Genomic DNA, 15405 nt, shown 5'->3' with positions numbered 1-15405 from the left:
CTTTTTCTTCTCATTTGTCGTACTTACCTTTGGTTCTGTCTGATTGTGTGGCTTTATCTTCTAGTTTTAATTCTTTTAGTTTGCGGCATGTTCGTCGCGGTAGTAATATGACCGCTGACTTTATGGCTAAATATCTTTTGTCGGGTTAATGTTTTGTTTGGATAGCGGATGGTCATCCGGGTATTGAGGGGTTCTATACATGGATGTTGCTTCTATTTGATTTAATGGAAAAAGTGTTGGAATAGGTTGTTTGTGGTAGGAATAAATTATCCAAAAAAAACACATAAATTAAAAGAGAAAGGCAAGAACACAGGAAAAATTGGAGTAACAACTCAATATTTTGGGTATCATTATCATCCAGTGTCCTCACAATTTGTTTAGGTAGTAATTTTATAGGAAGAAAATCCTATCCAGGAATTAACAGCTACGAACTAAAAAGAAAAAGCTAAAAAATTAAGAAGAAAATAAAATGAGATCAAACAAAATTAGAAAACTCATTTCGAAAAAAAAAAGGAAAAAAAAAACTAAGCTCAACTTTTTTTTTTGGTAATTATCTCATTCAACAGAAAACAATATAATCTCTTCTTCCCTAATTATAAATGTTTTTAGAGACATATTTAACGTCCCTTTATATAAGACTCCTTATAAAACTTTAGAAATATTTATTTTCATTTTCATGTAAAAATTACCATGTTAAAAAAAATGTAAAAAATGACCAAAAATAGAATATTGCAGAACTTTCAATCTAATGGCAAATTGTTTTCTTTTTGTTTATGAGAGAAAGAGAGCCAGAGAGGAAGAGATAAGAGAAAATATAAGTAGAGAGAAAAGAGATAAGAAATATAATAAATTTTGTAGGTTGTTTGTTACGATTGAAATTTAAGAGATATAGGAGAGAAAAATTATGCCAACTTTTTCCCTATATTTGGTTCAATAGAGAATGTCAAGATAGAAGATTAATTCATTTAATTTCTAATATATCACTAACCAAGGTCACATAAGCTCCACCATTAGGCGATGACTATTGCCAAAATTTCCCTAAACACGTGTATAATATAAAAAAAATCGCTAAGACATAAAAATGAAACCGCCTTACAAATACAAAAACTAAAATGAAAGTCAACCCCAAAAAGAACGATAGAGAAAGAAGGAAGATAATATAGGAAATGAATCAAATGTTATTTTGACACGAGAATTCTTCTTTTTGTTCAAACTTGAAGATAGGGATTCAAGTTGGGCCAAATCCAACATTATAATAGGGGTGTTAAATTTGGTACCCCGAGCAATCAATTTAACACACCACTTTAAAGTAGTAATTGTCTAAATACCCTTTAAATGTAGTACATCCTGAGATTTATAATTCCGGAACCTATGTTAACTAGCATTCCGAGAATTATTAAAATTTCCGAAATGCTGCTCAACATGTGTTCCAGCATAAAAAACCTATTTTTGTGTTCCGGGATTTATTTCCATGAGAAGTAAGGCCCATAAAAAATGGATTGTTTTTTACACAAGATGGGCTTACAAACATTCTGCTGACGATTCTGTAGAAGAAAGAAAAAATTAATGTGTTGTCAACGTTCTCAATTCTCAAAAATTGTTGAACAATTTATTTTTCTTCGAAGAGTGAGTGAGCGTGGTTGTGCTGGGGTTTTTCACTGCAGTGAAGCTCCCTCATGGACCGTTTGCGTCCTCGGAACAGAGCCACCTTTTCTGGATTCACAAACGCCGAGGTTTGCGTTCGTTCTCTAACACCATGCTTTCTTTTGCCAAATTTTGCTTGTAAATGTTATGTGTTACCACGATTTCTCTCATGTTTTGTTTTAATGTTTCAGTGTTTGTTTGATTCTCTACTCATGCTACTTCCAATATTGTCAAGTTTGATTATCATATGTAGGTAGTGTTTGGTAGTTCTCTGATATTCTGATAATGATTTAGAGTTTGTGTACACTGTTAACAGATTGAGAAAATGGACAAGTTATCAGGTGAATCACAGGGACGATCGTTCGACCGCGAATTTTACCAGAAGCTCACTGCATCTTTCAAGTGAGTAGTGTTTGTTGTGTTAGTTTTCATTTTTCAATGATGATTGGTTTTGTTTTTCTCTTCTGGTAATAGATGAAGAGCCTTGTGTTTTTAATGTTGTTATTGTTCTGCAGCCGTTCGTCTGGTCGTGCTGGGAAACCTACTGTAAAATGGACCGAGGTTGCATTTTGAAACCCTTAAGCGTTAACCCTTTGTCTGTGTTTTTCTTTTCTTTTCAAAGAAAAATAAGTATTGATTAATTGTTCCTTTGTTTTGGGGGAAATCCTAGGTACAAAGTTGGTTTCAGGCTAGAATTCAAGACTTACCAGAAGTCCCTGAAAATAATTTGGAGTCTTCTCAAGGCAAATGTAAGGAAGGTGAGACTTCTGCCATGCCTTAAGTTCTTAGTCTAGTTCTTGCTTATGCTATGCTCCTGTCTTCAAGCATTCAAATGGTCAATATGAGGTTATTTCATGTACTTGTACTCTTCTAGTGTTTATCATGGCTGCCTAAATCTTATCATTGCTGCTGCCTAAATCTACGTTAGGTGCTTGTTTTATGTTCGATGTGTTTTGGGGTCCTTATTACATTTTGTTAATTTGATATAATTGCTTTAATGCCATGTGAGATGAGAATTGAGAAGCAAAACTGAAACCGGATTTTTAGCACATGCAACCATGCTTTACAAAACAGAAAGTACCATGGTACACTTGAACAAGATATAGTGAAGAGAGATGTTGATTTCTTAAAATATACGGATATTTAGTGCCTCGTGAAAGTAATTACTAACAAAGCCATGCTCCGTAATATCATGAAAAGTCTCATATAATGTCAGTTAAAATACGGGTTTCATGTTAAACTGCTATGCTGTAATTGTTATTTGGAGCCTGTTTGGTAGAAGAAAATACAGACTTGGGATAATGAAGAGAATATGAATGCGGTATAAGATGACGGGCTCTTTCTCAATCTCTGTTTTCCTCCTTTTTCATATAGGCAGCTGCTACCTTGTGTTTATTAATATTTTTTAGTCAACTTTTAATCAATGTTGTCAAATTAGCCCATCTTGTGAAATCATGCCTGGAATGATTACTTTGCAGGAGAAACTATCCGAGACCCATCACAGTTGGAATTTGAAGCGAGATCAACAAAAGATGGAGCATGGTGAGCACATATTCACTATTGCACTTAGTTTAGATACTTTTAGCAGTTCATCATTCGTGAAATGCTTGATATTAAGTATTTTAAATTTTAAGGTTGCTGAAAGGTTTTGATGAATACCTATCTGAGCATTAAAGAATAGTATTCTCTTGTTCTATTTCCGTATATTATAAATCTACTTGCAGATTCCTATCTAAAGTTTTTTTGTTTCTCCATAGCACTATGTTTACCTTGGAGATCCTTAGATAATGTTGGTACCGTTTCACAAATCACAGTATTCCTGGCATGCTTTCAATTAGTAAGGTTGCTTGAAGTTTTCAATTTTGTATTAAACATCAGGCTTTGGCTTATGTAAAATCACATACTTCCAATTGTTAATGGAATGGAAAAAATAAATTAAAGATGCAACAATGCCACTTCTGGCTATCTTTTATTTTCATTTTTATTATTGTTCTTAATTTTATCATCACCATCATCATCTTTGTCGTCATAATTATCATTATTATTGCGGAGACACATATTCCCTGTGGCATAAATTTTATGATAAGTGACTGAACATGTTCACATCAATAGTAGGGTAAGAATGTGCTTTTTAAAGTTGCTTAATTCTATAGTATTCTGAAGATGGAACTTACCCAAGTCTTCACTTGATAGATACGTTAAACAACTGAGGCTCTAGTACATATATATTATCCTTTTGCATTTCTTCTTTCTTTTCTCATTGTTAAGCAGGATTGGATTGATTCACCTCTCTTCAATAAAGAGACAATGTGTTTTTCTTCCTTGTGGTTTTATGCTGATGGTTGTTCAAATGTCTTTTCTTTGGTGTTCGCACTTTTAACTTGTGTCTGTGTGTGTGTATTCCTTTTTTGATTTATTAGCAGGATTCCTGATCCTCCTGTTATGTTTTCCCTGCTTCTTAAATAAACTCAAATAACTCCTTAATACATATATACCTACATACCTGCATGTATAAGGGAACATTGAGATTTAGAGGTGAGTTTTAAGTAAAATTAGTCTCAGTCCATGTATTTATAAACACACATAATTGTTAAGAGAGAAAAATGATTCTGTTGGTTCTAGTGCCTATTTTTTAATCACTTCAATTGTTATCATGGAAACTGGGAAGAAAATGATTTTCAAAGAGTTTTAGGCCATCTATACTACGAAATACGAATAACAATCGGATTGTTCATATTTTGGGGTGACATTTTTTGACATTTCATAAGCAAATTTCAATTAGTTTTGATCCTCTATTCTTCCCTCTCCTCTATAATATTGAAACTTGTAAGAACTTTGTTTCTGTTTTTCATATTGAGCTGTACTTTTCCAGCTTGATTTAAAGGGGAATGAATGATATTCAAGAGAATAATGACTGGTTTTCATAACTTTTACTGATATGCTATCATGTAATTTTACGAGATTTGCAATAGTGTCTAGTTTAGATATACAGGAACATTGTTTTTTATGATTACTGTTACAATCAATTATATATTTTCCCCAAATTTAGTTCGTCTTAAAGTAAAAAATATTGCTGCAGGTATGATGTTGAGGCATTTTTAGCTCACCGATTTGTTGGCACGGGAGAAGCTGTAAGTTTTAACAATCATATAATCATATCTTAGAGCTGCAGAACTTGATATTGGATTAATAAAATTGATTTTCCACTACCAAGGTTCAAGGTTTCGCCATCTGATACTGTTTTTGCCTTTCGTTAAAGGAAGTCCGTGTCAGATTTGTGGGATTTGGAGCTTCGGAAGATGAGTGGGTCAACATAAAAGATTCAGTCCGAGAGCGCTCTGTTCCTTTTGAAAGCACGGACTGTTCCTACCTGAATGTTGGAGATCCTGTCCTGTGCTTCCAGGTGATTTAGCTGAGTATCCTTGCTGAAGTGTTGTTACAAGACACCACTGTATCTAACTTGAAAGTTTCAATTGGATTTTAGGAGAGGAGAGATCAAGCAATTTACTATGATGCTCGTATATTAGAGATTCAAAGGAGAATGCATGATATTAGAGGCTGCAGGTGTCTCATCTTAGTTCGGTATGATCATGACAACACTGAGGTGGGAATTGTTTTTTCATCTGGTTCTGTTAACCATTTCATATGTAATTTTTGAGTCTAAAGAAAAGGGCAAACCTGATGTTGTAAAGCTCTCGCTATGCTTAAGGTCTTGGAAGGGCCGGATCCACCTTGTGGATCTAATACCTCACATTTTGGTAGAGACTAATTTCACGGCTCAAACCTGTGATCGCAAAGTCACATGGCAACTACTTAACCGTTGCGTTGCCCCGCGGAGGCTCGTCCTCTTATGTAATTTATGAGTCTGCAATGTTATATTTTCTGTTCCAATGTAGTTTCTAAGTTTTCAATGTTATCTTTTGTATTTCCAGGAAAGAGTTCGCTTGAGGAGACTTTGTCGCAGACCATAACTGAACTTGGTTTCAATTCCTTTGGACATTTGGACAAGTATAGTGAGGCAAGTAGCACTTGACATTTTGAGTATTCGGCAAATGTAAAAGCTGGAACATGTATAAATTGGAAGGTGAAACTTTTTGGGAAATATTTGTGCTTGTAAGCCATCCTTTTTTTGTTATTAGTATTTTAGCAGAAAAGTACAGGAGTGGTAAAGGAAGGCATTGTCAAAAGTTTTGCCAGAACAGTTTTTAGCACGCTTTTCTTTGATGAATATTGCATATAGGGGTGATGAGTAAAAAAATTAAGCAATATTTTTGAAAAAGACAATGAAGCCCTCGCTATTTTATATTATGTTGAGTTCTTTGTGTTATATTTTTTTGTTTTTCGGGACAGAATTGCTTGTTAAATACACTGAATTTAAATAACAACAAAACTCTCGAAGAGAACTGATGTGCTCATCTTGTACTCCTATATACTCCCTCCGTTCCTAAATATAAGACCTAGTTTTAAAATTTTGAAGTTCCTAAATATAAGACCTAGTTACAATAATCTAACAAAAGGTTTTGTACTCTTCCATTTTTACCCTCCACATTAATTATATGTTTTCAATTCCCAAGTTTTGATTACCACTTACCATTAATTAGTGAGAGAAAATGACAAAGGGTAAATATGGAGGAATGTATGCATTTTTAAAAAATCAATACACTAATTGAACACATTTAATGTTTTCTTAATAAGCGCAATTTTTTGTATTAGGTCTTATATTTAGGAACGGAGGGAGTACAATAAAGTAAGAGTCTATGGTCTAGTCTATATTAGGCGTTTGCTAAACCCACCAAATTAATTCAAAAAGTTAGGTCCAAGTCATTCAAAAAGTATTATAAGACTAAACTATTTAATTAAATATAAACAAGGTTGTAACACTTATTTTAGGTTCATGAACTGACTCACAAGAATTTGCCAGAATTTAAAGAATACTTACGAATGCATATCGTGGTAAATAAAAATAATCTACTACAACCATCAAAGAAACATCAACCAAATAAACTCAATTTTTAACTTTGTAATAAAGTCTTAAGTTCAACAAACCACAATAAAGGGAGTGCTACATTACTTATTAGGATTAGTATATCTCATAAGGTATAAATAACTAAAGTACCAAGCCTTAAGTTCTTAGACTAACCAAGAGAGCTGAAAATTAAAAATAACAGCCAATTCGTGATCTTTAAACGAAAACTTTAAACTTCAAACCTCAAACCTCCCATTTGGCCATTTCATTATCATCTTCGAATTCTCCTCCATCGTGATCATCATCTTCATCAAGCTCCTCTTCATCAAATGATGAAGTTTCTTAAATATATGCTTCAACATTAAATGAAGTTTAGGCCAAACAAACATGCGCAGCTCCAGCATCGCAAACTACTCCTAGGAACTGAATAGTGACTAGGATTACCAGATGTAAACAAAATTACTTGGACTGGGTTAGGGAAGATCAAACTTCTTGATCATGCTACTATTTGCCAAACTCGTCAAATCGTACTTTAATTTCAGTAAACCAACTCTATTTGCACAAAGCCTGGCTTGATCATGCTACTACCTTGTAGCATATGGGCAAAAAATGTGAATATCCTTCTTGTTTGATTGTGTACCTCTGTTCTTTTAGTTATTACTCTCCAGGCCCAGTCAATCATCATCTGATTGCTATATTAAAAAAACCATTCACGGTCCATACACAGAAGTTAAATTAAGATGTTTCTAAAGTTACACAAGCCAACCAAACTATAAATTCCTTTGACTTTTTCTCTCATAATCGGTGTAAATTGGAGTGACAATGTTTGAATCTATCTCTCTTTTCATAAATATTCAAAGGACTCGATTTGTTTCTACATATTTAATGCATGTGAAGAGAGATACTAACAAAATTACAACATGCGAGAACATGGGATAATCTTGATCCACTCTTCTTACCCTTCCCCTCCCTTCTGTTTCTCGGAAACAAAGACTATGTTACGGTATTAGAATCATAACTGTAGATAGCTTTAATCATCCCTTATTTAAGTTGTTGTAACAGGCTAACAGCAACAATGGTTTAAAAATCCTACAACAGATGCCCAATAGAGCTAAGAAGATAGAGAAAATCCTTGTATGCAGTTCTTGAACATGAAACTTTTAGGAGGCACAGCACTTTCTCTATTCGGACAAGATGAGAAGATAACAAGTTAAGGCCACCTCTGGGCTTCAGCATCAATCCTTCACAATATTCACAAATAAAATTAAGATGCTTGAAACAAGAGGGTCCATTCCTCACTTTCCATTACAATCCCTCCCCCTAGATTCCCAAAGAAAACCCAAATATTTGATAAGAGGAAAGAATCACGTACAGTTAATAGTTCTAAGGAAACCATTTTCCTTGAACAGCTTCCCAGTTAGTTTTGACATTCAGATTGTTGCAGCATCATTATCATGGTCTTGACCATCCAAAGAAATCTATAAGTTACCACCAAAGCAGTAGAAATGAAGCATCCAAAGAGCCAGATTTTATTTGAGAGCACTAAAAGCTCGGTGCCATCAGGCCAACTGAACATCAAATGTCTCATCCACATAGTGCTGCATATCTAGATCAAACCATGTGAAAGTCTCAGCTGAACAATTAAGTTGAATAATAGCTTCAGAATTAAATACCTTATGTTCAATTGAACTCACGGGTAATACAGAAGCCCTGTGAAGAGTAATACAAGTTATCACCCCTGATGAGCTTCCGCAATACCAACTTCTCAAAATAATCAAAAGTGCGTCTTGCAGTGTTTGACATTAGAAAAAGAATCAAACAATATAGCAACCAGTCATGTAGAGTGAGTGACCAGAAGAAGCCCATCATTCGGACTTCGGATACTGGAAGTAGAAAGTGGTCAGAAAAATACAGATGTAATATTCAAATTCATAGACTGGTCAAATAGATGGCAATTTTTTGCAACTGCTAATAACTAAACTGATACATAGCTCCCATTCAGAAACAATGAAGTTCATTGACATGCAAATACACCTTCAAACTAAATGTGCAATTTTTTCTAGAACACAAAAAATATGAGAATAAATTTTGGGGACAAATGAAACTAAAACTAAGCCATCCTCATCCTTCACTCAATCACACTAACCCCATTGACATTTCATGATATGAACCCACAAAAGCAAATACATGTCTGGAGGTAACTGAACATATTATATAACTATCACTTGAAATACATCAATAACAACAATAATAACATTGTGATTATAGTGATTATAGTGATTAAACAATCAAACTGCTGCCAGAGTATACAATTTCTTTCTGTCTTTAAGGTCAAATTCAGGCATCGAGAGGCCCAGGAGTAGCATTAAGTCAAAGGAGATAGGGATAAAAAGGGCTAAGTACAAGGCTGAACTACTTACAATGATTAGTACCCACTGGCAAATCACAGTAGTAAAATAGCATAAATAAACAAAAGCCTAACCTGTGCGCACATGCCTTCAACATAATAATTACTGTTCAATTATGTACAAAGTACTTCATATTAAAAACTTGCCCTAATTGACAAAAAGATCTAATTTTTCGGATGATTCATTGTCATTTTTGACAGTTGAAACTTGAAATACAGTGCACAGGTTTTGTATCATGATATGTGATAGTAATCATAAATAAAGGTTTAGCATACATCAACGCTGATTACTGAACTGCGTTCAGAAAAATTGTCAGACCAGGATCTTCAATTCCCAACTGAAAGATGTATGGGCAAACGGGATCAAGCACGAGGTCAAAATGATGTCAGCTGGAGTCTCAAAAATCATCCACAGTTTATGAAACTGTTCTCCCATAACAAATAGAAGCAATATAGAGATTCTTTGCCCATTTGTCCTGAAGAAACAAAATATCATACATAAGCATGTATTATAAGGAATTATCCACGAAAATCAGGTGCACTATTTACCTTGACATGAGTACTAGGAAAAGCAGATGTCCGGAGTGTCTCTTGAGTTTCATCAGTTGGTTTTCTTCTTGGGACACTAAGAACAAAAGCAGCTTGGTCACATGTGGCAGCAGTTGAAGTAATGCGGTAACCGTTATCCCACCTCCGATGAATACCTTCACTGGGATACAGAAAATCAAGTTCTACAACCTAGCATTAAGTAAAGAAAGAAAAGAAAATATATATCAGATAGAATTCCTCAGTGCCACAGATTTATGATAAAAAAATATCGAAAAAATAAAAAGCAAGACCTGGTCTGAGAACCCAGCACCACGGGACATAACAATTGCCCATCTAGTGCCAGCAGTGGCCATAGCAGTTACATAAAATCCTTCTCTCCATTTTTTGTTGATCCACTTAAATGGAAATGAATCACTGACTTTATAAGATTGCTGTGAGTACTGGGTCCCTAACAGGAACAATATTCCACTAACAAAGTGAGACAACAATTTGAACAAACAAATTACACAAAGCCAACTATTGCCACATCCTAAACGCACAATACATGTAGAATAGGACTTCGACCTTTAGACATAACAACCAATGAGCATCCGTTATTAGCTCCAGCTATGGCACTAATGTAATAGTTCTTCTCCCACTGTTCCATAATCCATTCCTATAAAAATATGAGTTTGTCACCTTGTATTAGGTTCAAAGTAGAATACTATGCAGAATATTTTATCATAGAAGCAAAGAAGATATCACTAACATTTGATACATAATACCATAGCTGAAACACAAGTTAACCAACCTTGTGAAGAAAGTGGGGAGAGAGTTCATAAACTTGTGCAGTGAAACCAGTGCCAGCATCCATAATGAGAGCCCAAAGATTGGAACAAGAAGCCACACTGCTGATAAATAAACTATCTTCATTCCCTTTCTCAATGTGTTGTGCCAGTCGTGCATCAGCCACATTGTAATGATACCTATACCAAAATAAAAACATTTAAATTCTGACAATCAGAAATAATCTGCAAAAACTTATTTAACATCAGCATAAAACCTTTGCTTCATTGGTCGACGAGCATTGTAAACACTAATCCATTGTGTTGCTGGTATTCCCATTCGGACCTTCTTCTTTGGTTGTTCATCATCATCCTCTTCCATGGTCAATCGCCCTCTCTTGTGTCCAACCTGACATATAAGCTTCACAACACAAGCCCAAAAATGGTAACACGAGTTAGACTCTGGATCTGTAAACAATAAAATGCAAATTATAAAGTAATAACAGCATAAGTACCTTCTGAGCACCCTCAGTATTTATTGGCCTAATGTTAGGATTTGGACCCACAATCCCATCAAAAAGGGATATATATTTAGCATAATTTGGCTCTTCATCAAACTTCAAATTCACTACATATTCAACAAACTGTCGGAAAGGTTCAGGACAAAAGCAACACATAGTTTCTGGAGAAGTTGCCATCTTTTTCTTGCAGACAAGAAATCCTTTATTTTCTCCCTGTAACAAACAATCTGATAAGACTCATGTTTTTCATTATTATAAATAATAAAATGATTATATTCAAAACAATGATAACCTGATATCCTTGCCAAGGAAGCCGACCACGAAGAAGGAAGACAAGTGTGTATGCAAGAGATTCTAAGTCATCTCTCCTGCTACCTGTTCTACCAAGATGAGCATGCACACTAGCATATCGAACTGTGCCCCTGTGGCAAGAATATGGTATACAGAGTCATTCAAAAGCCAGATATTGACAAGAGTTTATAGAAATTAAACAGATAAATTACCTAAATACATCCGGACGTTGATCATAGTCAACATGAAGGCCAGTTGAATTGTCACGCCACCGAGATGCTGTGAGAGGAGTGCCCAAATTGTTAGAAATTAAGCATATCTTCGTTGACAATGAAAGCATCAAAGATTCAAGGGTGATATGGTATAATAACCTAATCCAAGATCAACCAAAAACAACTTCTTCTCATCAGGAGTTCCAGGGGTCCCAAGCAAAAAGTTTTCGGGTTTCACATCACCATGCACGTATCTGAAATGATAACAGCAGAATGATAAAATGTTGATTGCAAAAAAGTGTGAATGTGTAATTGATATATGTACTAGAAACCATTTAGTAAATATATTCAAAATTTATATATGTTGATCATACTATTCCAACTTACATCTGTATGGTATGATAAAACAATAATCACAATCTATGTATTTACCAATTGATTAGAAGCAGGGATGAAACGTGGAAAATGCTTTTCGAGGTTTACTTTCATTTCTTATGAATGGATTGTTACATGACAGTAACCACAAAACAATATAACAATTCGCTCAAGATATGTATTTTGAAATCATTTCTTGATGTACATTCCCAATAGAAAATCCGAGCGCTCTGACATGGTCCTCACCCCTCAAGCTCCCCAACTGCTAATAGTTGCTAATAGTTTGCTTTTGCTAAACAATTGGCTTCTCTTATCACCAAGGGACCAAACATTCTAGATAAGCATACTCCAAATGAGTGGATGCTTGGGTTGCAGCGCTACTCACAAAAAAGGCAATGAACTCCATTAAGGGGTCCTTAAATATAGTTGTGTATCACTCTGCTAATTAATATACAATGTACTACTAGTTGAAATTAGCTAACGTAATATGCAGAAAATGATGAATGCAAATGATAGAAAATAATAGTTCAATCATTGAGAATGATCACCTCATCAACAACATTATCATGAAGCTATGCTATGGCTACAAACATAATCCAAGAAAAAAAAATTAACTCTAAAATAGGTGGGCAATTAAAATACTCATAAAGAAGGGAGAAGTTCATAATAGATGATAAGAACATACTTCCCAATGACATGTCTTCTGCCCCTCTAGCCTTAAACTATTCAAAGAATTAACTAAATAAATTGGCAACTCTTGCATGACTCCTCAAATCAACTACATGATGATGGGTGGCTCAATATTTTTCAGCGGCAGAGTTGCCTTGTGGAAGCACAACACCGACGATGGGGCGGCCGATTTGTTTCTGAAGTCACCAGAATGGTCATGGCCAGACCTTGAAGCTCCCTCAACGGAGTAGTTAGACAATAACGACCAGAAGAAAAACAAACATAAAGAGATGAAACGGTTGTTGTTAAATGATTGGGTTTGATGATGAGGCAATTTTAATTGAGTTTCATTGACAGGAGGGGATGAGATAGAGAACAGTGACGTAGGAGATTTCCATTCCTGTTAACTGATGTTAATTTGAGGGGTACCATGTGTAATCTAGTTGAGCTATGACATATTCACACAATCTATCTATCTCTCCTCTTTCAATCATATCACACAATCACTCTATTAAAATGAAAGAGAGGGACAAGAGTGTGAAATTTTCCCTAAAATAAATGTAAGAAAGGGACAAGAATGTGAGTAAAAAATTAACTCAAACGCATAAGAGATTAAATTGTTGATTAAAGTGTGTAGAAGATTCCGGTTGATGTTCCTATCATATGCTTTATGGCTCAACTCTTTTTTTGAAAAAACCGATGTGAGACTTGGCTATACTTTTTCACTATTTGTATGCGGTTGACCAATATTGCCTCACAATAAAGAGTACAGTCAAATCTCACACCAATTATTTCAAGAAAGAATTGATCCATAAAAGACATATATTATAGGGAAAATTTTCAAATCTTACACTCTTGTCACTTTCTTTCATTTATTTTAGGGAAAAATTCATATTCTTGTTCTTTTATTTCACTTTTTTTACGGAAAATTACACTAACCTCACCTCAAGTATGCTTAAGTGACACTGACCACACCTCTTTCTTTTTATCTTACACTAATTACCCTTACATTATTAACTAGATTGAGTTAAGTTTCAATCACACTATATGGTGAGGTGGAGAGAAGAGTGAGACCACTCAGGAAGCACGCTGAGCTGAATTCAATCATAAAATCAAAGAAAATCAAGATATATATATATATATATATATATATATATAAAATAAGCATAATCAGGAAAATGAGCATCACCCTCTAGAATGCATCTTCTCTAATATGGAGATAGCCTCAATTGCAATACACGCCACCATTTCAGTTGACATCCTGAATCCACAAAAGAGGGTTAGCTATGCAACATTCATCAAAACATTGACAAAAATAAGATTCATTACATTTCATTAACATTCCAACTAAGATACTTACGTTTGTGAGTTATTATTCCACACATCCCATAGACTAGGGCCAAGCATATCCATGACCTGTACATGGTGTTACATTAGCAAAACATTCAAAGGCAACCCACAAGACATCATTCCTTAACCAACAAATTTACAAGTACATACCATAATATAGTAGTCACCTTGCCGTCCCTTGTAATGAACTCGTGGAACACCATGACTACCACCTAAAGTACTACAAGACACAATCATAGTAAAATTAGCAGTTAATATTCAAAATTAAGACCTTAGAGAGCAATCCCATCCCATGGAAAGAAAAGAAAGGCAACTCACTTGTACACTTGCCACTCGTAAGGAGGTGCATAGTTGCACCCCTTGCTGCTTCTATGCTCAAATTTTAAGGCTACCTGCAGTTATTTGAGTAAGGGCATAAGGCATTCAAAAGATATGTCAATCAAACAAAAGAGAGAAAGAGCAACACTCTCAAACCAATACCTCAATAGCACCGGAACCAGCTCCTATGCGGCGACCAACATAAACTTGTCCAAATCCTCCTTTCCCAAGTTTTCTGTGGACTCTGTATACCGGAGAACCACCAACCTGGACCTGCATATCACAAAGACACAAACCATTTTACATCAATAGAACCAAACTGAACTAAGTTGAAAGCCAAAGCACAGCAAACTAATACAGAAACAGAGGAAAAAAAATCACCAGCTTTCGTTGCTGCAAGCATATTACTCAGAGAACAGAGAAAACAAAATGCAAAAATAATGAGAAAATCTTGAAATCAAAACCACCTTCTCAGGAAGCGGAGCAGTGCTGCCCTCATCTTCAGCTCCCGGAGCCTTATCAGCGCTGAAGCCACCACTATCGTTGTCATCCATAGCTCCCTCTCCCAAAACCTTCTCTCCTACCTCTTCTTCGGCTCTGCCTTCACGAACAGCACCGGCTTCGTCGTTGTTCACAATATCACCGGCAGCGCAAACCTTCTTCTGTCTCCGATTCTTCACTACGGCGGCCACCGGATGGGTGATCGGGTTGGGATTAGCGTTATCTATGTGCGGGCGGTTTCTGCGTGGTCGGGTACGCAGTTCAGGCATGGTAAGGGTGGCGTTGAGCCATGAAGAAGAGGGAGGTTCGGGAAGGTTCTAGAATCATCGATCAGTGAAGAAGTGAATGAATGTAAGAGAAGATGAACAATGGCGTATCGAGAACGATGAAGAGAAGGTTAGGGTTTGGAAGAGATGAGAGGAGATTTCAGAGATCTGTGGAGGGAAACACGAGAATAAAGGGATTGTTGGTAGTTCTAGATTTTCTAGTACAGAGAGACCAAGGGTTGATAGAGAAGAAGAACAAGCCTTGCTTTGTTTTTCTTTTATTTTTATTTTTTACAATTATTTTTGAAAATTCAATTCAATTTGTAAATTCAATTTTTTCTATAAGGGGACGACTATACTCGAAAAAGAAAACTACACGCGGGTAGAGCGCGGGAATAACACTCTGAAACATTAAACAAAAGTAAATTTGAACACTTCGGAGGAGAACGTTCCATAACATGAATTCCTAACCCCAGGTCATGCGCCATGCTCGCCAAGCAGTCTGCCACTTGGTTACCCTTTCGACAAACGTGGACACAACAAAACTCCCAACCCTTTTCCTTCCAAGCTCA

The 15405-nt window shown here is 35.5% G+C and overlaps 2 protein-coding genes across 6 annotated transcripts; one reads left to right on the top strand and one right to left on the bottom strand.

Moving 5' to 3' along the window:
• Nucleotides 1–1575: 1575 nt before the first annotated feature.
• LOC130727636 (protein SAWADEE HOMEODOMAIN HOMOLOG 1-like) lies at nt 1576–5952 on the top strand. The gene is made up of 9 exons (XM_057578823.1): nt 1576–1733; nt 1961–2046; nt 2160–2205; nt 2315–2402; nt 3123–3186; nt 4724–4775; nt 4904–5047; nt 5129–5248; nt 5577–5952. The coding sequence occupies exons 1-9, from the start codon at nt 1677–1679 to the stop codon at nt 5613–5615; spliced, it is 696 nt and encodes a 231-aa protein (XP_057434806.1). The 5' UTR covers nt 1576–1676; the 3' UTR covers nt 5616–5952.
• A 1429-nt stretch (nt 5953–7381) lies between these two features.
• On the bottom strand, nt 7382–15094 carry LOC130727635 (casein kinase 1-like protein HD16). 5 transcript variants are annotated; one of them, XR_009015407.1, is made up of 19 exons: nt 14534–15094; nt 14229–14339; nt 14067–14140; nt 13899–13968; nt 13759–13814; nt 13588–13659; nt 11514–11608; nt 11355–11421; nt 11144–11273; nt 10846–11064; nt 10609–10751; nt 10357–10531; nt 10131–10221; nt 9857–10014; nt 9567–9755; nt 9294–9493; nt 8284–8493; nt 7983–8216; nt 7382–7851 (listed from the first exon to the last, which is right to left on the bottom strand). XR_009015407.1 is itself a non-coding variant. In XM_057578820.1 (16 exons), exons 1-16 carry the CDS (start codon nt 14834–14836, stop codon nt 9434–9436), a joined length of 2013 nt encoding a protein of 670 aa, XP_057434803.1. In that variant the 5' UTR covers nt 14837–15094; the 3' UTR covers nt 9077–9433. The 5 variants fall into 5 exon arrangements, 2 of the variants coding, with proteins under 2 accessions (XP_057434803.1, XP_057434804.1); XR_009015406.1 differs by having other exon boundaries at nt 8305–8493; XR_009015405.1 differs by having other exon boundaries at nt 7983–8493.
• Between the last annotated feature and the right edge of the window lie 311 nt (nt 15095–15405).

Source organism: Lotus japonicus, chromosome 1 (assembly GCF_012489685.1).
Source record: "Lotus japonicus ecotype B-129 chromosome 1, LjGifu_v1.2".
In the NCBI taxonomy this organism is placed as follows: domain Eukaryota; kingdom Viridiplantae; phylum Streptophyta; class Magnoliopsida; order Fabales; family Fabaceae; genus Lotus; species Lotus japonicus.
The sequence above is the reverse complement of the archived record's forward strand: the minus strand, read 5'-3'. Positions and strand labels throughout refer to the sequence as shown.

Bases quoted from the DNA above. Each gene is read 5' to 3' on its own strand.
- LOC130727636 (XM_057578823.1), top strand. From the start codon at position 1,677: ATGGACCGTTTGCGTCCTCGGAACAGAGCCACCTTTTCTGGATTCACA. The intron at 4,776-4,903 runs GTAAGTTTTAAC...CTTTCGTTAAAG, and splicing joins TTGTTGGCACGGGAGAAGCT to GAAGTCCGTGTCAGATTTGT. The intron at 5,249-5,576 runs GTGGGAATTGTT...TTGTATTTCCAG, and splicing joins ATGATCATGACAACACTGAG to GAAAGAGTTCGCTTGAGGAG.
- LOC130727635 (XM_057578820.1), bottom strand. From the start codon at position 14,836: ATGCCTGAACTGCGTACCCGACCACGCAGAAACCGCCCGCACATAGAT. The intron at 13,660-13,758 runs GTAAGTATCTTA...TTGTGGATTCAG, and splicing joins TGGAATAATAACTCACAAAC to GATGTCAACTGAAATGGTGG. The intron at 11,609-13,587 runs GTGATGCTCATT...TTATCATTTCAG, and splicing joins GAGAAGATGCATTCTAGAGG to ATACGTGCATGGTGATGTGA.